This window comes from Sesamum indicum, linkage group LG2 (assembly GCF_000512975.1).
Source record: "Sesamum indicum cultivar Zhongzhi No. 13 linkage group LG2, S_indicum_v1.0, whole genome shotgun sequence".
NCBI classification, from domain to species: Eukaryota; Viridiplantae; Streptophyta; class Magnoliopsida; order Lamiales; family Pedaliaceae; genus Sesamum; species Sesamum indicum.
Window position 1 is genome coordinate 16,105,845 of NC_026146.1, and position 5,191 is coordinate 16,111,035.

Here is a 5,191-nt window from a genome sequence, read left to right on the forward strand (position 1 = left end):
TTGCTGTTGCCGCCACCACTCGCCGCCGCCCTTTCCCCATCTGCACCCTTCCCCACTCCCATTGCCACCCTTCTATTCCCTCTATTTTAATTATACTAGCAGTCGTTGCATGCGATATACATAATTTTTTTAAATAGAAATCAAAGTAAGCACAAAACTTTTTACTGTAAACAAAATGATCCATCTTGCTATCTCCGGAGCATTATTTCTTCGTAGCAAAACTAAAAAATAATACACATTTCTGATTTTATTGTATGAATTCCTAATAATATAATCTTTTTGGAGTAATTCTCACAATTTTAAATTTATAGCATCGATTCGACCTAAGTGAAATCTAGACTACTGATTACTAATCAAATTTGGACGATACTGCATCAGATCCAACAATTATGAAAAAAGGTATAAATTTATTTATGATTAAAAATATAAAATAGAAAAAAGGCTCACAAGGAGTGTTTTTACTTTATTTTGAAAAAGATAGTGGATAAATTATTTTTTTCATAAAAAAATAAATTACTCATTTTTAATATTCCGTTGTGTAAATTGGATTTAACCCTCTAAAAATGTGTAGTCAATTTGAGGGTCATGAGATTTTAAAGGCATATCAATTACATTGTTAAAGAATGTGTAATACAAATGAGTGTGCATTTTAAATTAAAAATAATAATTATTATTTTAAAAAATTTATTTAAGTTATATAAATTCAAATATTGAGAAACAAAAGAAAGGGAGAGAAGGAAGTTTTTTGAAGATGGAGAAAAGGACGTTATGAAATTTAAAAGTTAAAGTACATGAAAGTTGAAACGGTGGAAAAAGAAGAGGAAAGAAAACACAACTGTAAAATATTTGGTAAAATAGTATTAAAAACTTAAAATTAGAAAAGAAACCAAACAAATTGGAAAACGAAAAGTATAAGACACAAAAAAAAAATAGGCTTGAATGCATGTTTGGTCTCGTAATCTAGGTAGGTAATTATTTGGCTTTTGATCCTTTAATTTTTTTAAATATTCTAGTTCTGTATTTTTTTATTTTTCGTAATTTTAGTCACTTTTTTGTTGGAATTCATCCTTTTTGCTAAAAAAATACATTTGTCTCTTACGTGCATTTTGAAATTGGAGCTTTTGTTTTTATTGGCCAATTCTTGCCAATATTTTTGCCTTTTAACCTTTTTATAATAGTATTTTGGCCCTACATCTCATAAATTTTAGGGATTTCGCTCATTTTTTTACCAAATTTCGCGCTCTCGCTAGTGGGGGTGAACTCCGGAGTACAAAAAAATTAAAATCATGAAAATTAAAAAGATGCAAGACCACCCTAGAATGTTAAAAAACGAAAATGACAAACAACTTAAATTATGGGACAAAAAATGCATTTAATCAAAAAAAGATATTGTTCTTCCTTAATAATACATAGGGTAAAATTCAAATTACCTCCCTGTGCCGAGTCCATCCTGCTATCTGAGTAGGTTTGCAGGTTCTGGCACGGGTTGGAGCTCCGAAAATTCGACTAGCAAGCTGGTCACACGGATCGTGCTTGTTTTGTCTATTTTGTCCTTAAGTGAAGGGGTTTTTTGTCCTTTTTTATTTTTTTTGAAAACCATCTAGAGGTGGGGGAGCTTTTTGGAGTCCCCAGTTCTTCTATATTTAGATGTACAAAAATAGTTATAGCGGGGAGAGCTACCTCCCTAAAATTTCTAGCAAAGCCATGAACAAGGAGTAATACTCCCTTACAGATAGAGCAACATTAAATAAGGAGTATTACTCCATTACAACAAAAGACACGAACATGTACTAGAAAAATTATGACGAGTCAAAAAAAATTATTGTTATCCCATCACATCGTGGATCGCCAAATGAATTTGTATAGAAGAGCTAAGCCAGAATGTATTTAATGAATGAGTAACCTCCAAGGAATTCATTTAGGTACAATCACATAAACATCACAGAAAAGGCTTAGATAGGACAACAAGTATCAGCAAAGAACCAATCAGTAATGAAGTGCCCATAATTTCTTGAAAAATATTTTAACTGAAATTAGAGGTACTAGTACTTCTGATTCTAATAGCAGGGAAGAAGTAAGCGTCAAGTCTAATCAAACCTTTAGAAATACCTATGATATTATCAGAAAATAGAATGGTGGATGTTTATTGAAATGTGCTTGGTTAGAAAAATAATCGACCACTTGATTATCTTCTTTAAAAATGTGTGATATTTTAAACTCAGTTTGGGATAGAAGATTTCTAATTTCTTGTAGCAGATTTTCAAGGTGTCAAAACCCTTGGGGGAGAGACAATGAGTTTGGGACCGATTTTGGAATCCATTAAGGGCTTTTTTGTCCTTTTAGTATGAAATAAGGGTAATCCTCATCAATATGATATTTGCACACTTATGTTAATACAAGGAGATTGCGTTTTTCCACATATATATATATATATATATATATTGATACGATGGCTATGTACATGGCAGCATATATATACGCATTACGTACAGAGTAGTAGTTAAGCCTGACAGTAAACTGCAGTTTACTGTTTCACCCTATTTATTGAGCATTAATTAAAAGAGAAAGCAGCAGCAGCAGCGGCGGCGGCGGCGGCAGGTGGCGCAAAATTTGATCTCTTGACGAACCTCCCTTTCATCCTGGGCCTCTTCTCAGCATTCAATTTCCGAACCTCGTACCTTATTTTCTTGGAAAACAACCTGGTTCGCCGCTTCTCCCTATACCTCGACACCCTCGCTTCTCTCCCTCCATCCGCCATTGCTGCCGCATGCCCGCTCATCCTTCCCATTTCTCCATATACATGCATTGCTCCACTTGTGCCCTGAAATTCATCAAATTACCATCATAATTAATATAGATTCTGCAGTCATGCTTAATTACTAACTCCCAATATTACTTATATATAGTCGCCCTTTACAACACTTCAAGACTGAAAATAGACAATTACACTCTTACCTATATTTGTGCATCTTTGTACAAACTGTAAAGTGTAAACGATTGCACATAGCTGATTGATGCATGTATACGCGCAGTTCGAATCTTTTATTACATAATATTGTTCAATTGGAAACAATATTGATGAGATGTTTAAGTTAACCGAAGTTGAAGAAATTAGTATATTTATGTCAAAATTGGAAAACCATACCAAGCAATGATCAGGCCAGCAGTCACAGGAATCCAAATTGGGGCGTTCGCCGGTTGTCCAGGGAGATTTTTTGTCATCCCAAGCTGACAAAACACCCTCATAATCAAGCCTCAAAAATGTCTTACTGGAATCACCCATTTTACACTCCTGGAAACAACTGTTCCAGCCAATTCTCTCTTCATTTTGGGCTTTAATGTCTTCTTCTTCACATGCAACCGGAGAACCATAGTCGAATTTCAGCTCGAAAGTTTCTCTTCCCATGTCAAATTCCACATCGAGATGATGATTTTCATGACCCATCGCCATTAATTCAGCAACATCTTCATCTTCAACTTTCACCCTTCCGCTCGGCAACAAATTAGAACAGTCGTGCAATTCTTTTCCCTTTTCGTCACAATCAAAAAGTCCCAATTCTTCCATATGGAAAGATTCATCTTCCAGCCCTTTTCCCAGTAAGCTCTCGACATCGGCTGCAAATTCCGCAAGATCCATGTCAGATGGAAGAAATCCTTGCAAATGGTTCATTTCTTGGCTGAAACCATTTGCCGCCGCTTTGGACTCATGCCCGAAACCCCGTTTATTCTCTTCATCATTGATTTGAAAAGTGGTTGTTAAAACCTCCGGTGAATTTGCAGAAGTACATAATTCTGCAACGAAGGGATCGAAGATGGGAACCCTATAAAGAAGCTGCTCCTCGTTCTCTTCATGGGATTGCTCTTCGCTGCAAATTTCAGGCACGAGGTGAAGAGGATGACTAATCCTGTTAATGGGATCCTCAGAGTTGTTGATCAGTTTTCCTGGTTTTTTCTGCCTCGGAGTTCGAGCTTTTCTGGTGAAACCCTGATGCCAAGAGGGCACGGAAATCTGAAGTCCCGCTTTGGACCCGTCGTCAAAAGAACTGATTGATGCTGTTTTGAGACGAACCCTTTCGTGCCGACGGGCCAAAGGGTTCGCGGAGTGGACAGAAGAATCGCAAGATTGGCACAAGAATGCATCATCGGCAGCGCAGTACCAGCGAGCCCTTTTTCGTACGCAGTTATCACAAGCTCTTGCGGATTTTCCGCCGACAGCGTTAGCCAATTTTCTGTCTGAAACCATGGGTTTCAGTTCTTGCATGTGTCTCGTGCTATATCAGGGATGAAATTGGAAGGCTCGGAAAGGCAACTAATTCAAAGAGAAGGTACAAATCCAAAAACTAGTTGGCTTTTCACGTTTATGTATAGAGCAGGTTGACATTAAGTTCAATTATTTGCTCTGGGCATTTAGCCACTGGGCCATAGCATGCACTTTCTGAGTTTTATTTTACTATCTAAAGCTCACCATTAATATTCTCGTCCAGGGGTTAAAACTCTTAAATTCTCTAGTTGAATATTACAAGTTTAAACAAACTAAAATTCATATGTACATTTTATAAAATGACAGTAGTCCACTCATTTTAACTAAATTGAACAATATCTCAATGAATTTCAACACACTAAACATTTGTATCAACTAAATTATCTTAATCCATGTACCAAATTTATTTCAACCTAGCTTTTTGTTCGTATTAAGGAAAAAAAATGTACAAGGCTTTCTTAGATGCACTTTTCTGCAGGGGTGGTTGTTTTGGGACCCACATGGGGCCTTACACCTTCTCTTATTGGCTATGGCAGAAAATTTAATCCTAATTTTTGGCTGTTGATTGGTGGGGAGTCTGATTATGTGATTTCAGTGGGGCCCTCTGGGGTGGGATGAGAAATAGGGCTTTGATCCAATCTTAATTTTTCTCTCTCTCAACAGGTCAGTTTCTTGCTCTAAATTTGAAGTCGACCCTTTTGGTATAGGATTTGTCTCCTTATAATAATACTGTTTGAAGTTCAGACACTGGATCTTGGTCCCCTCTACCACTCCTATTCTTCCAGAAAATAATAGTGGCAGTAAATAAAGGGGTAACAATGTAAATTACCATGTCAAATTTACTACCATCCATGCAAGTCATTGTCTTGTTTACCAATTATACAGAAACAAATCAATATTATTTTTTATTGTGAATAAAATCAATATAAA

At 36.1% G+C, this 5,191-nt stretch overlaps 1 protein-coding gene across 1 annotated transcript; it reads right to left on the bottom strand.

Annotated features, from left to right (window-relative positions):
* On the bottom strand, positions 2,400–4,362 carry LOC105156736 (zinc finger protein CONSTANS-LIKE 16-like). Its single transcript, XM_020691366.1, has 2 exons — positions 3,146–4,362; positions 2,400–2,821 (listed from the first exon to the last, which is right to left on the bottom strand). The coding sequence occupies exons 1-2, from the start codon at positions 4,259–4,261 to the stop codon at positions 2,552–2,554; spliced, it is 1,386 nt and encodes a 461-aa protein (XP_020547025.1). The 5' UTR covers positions 4,262–4,362; the 3' UTR covers positions 2,400–2,551.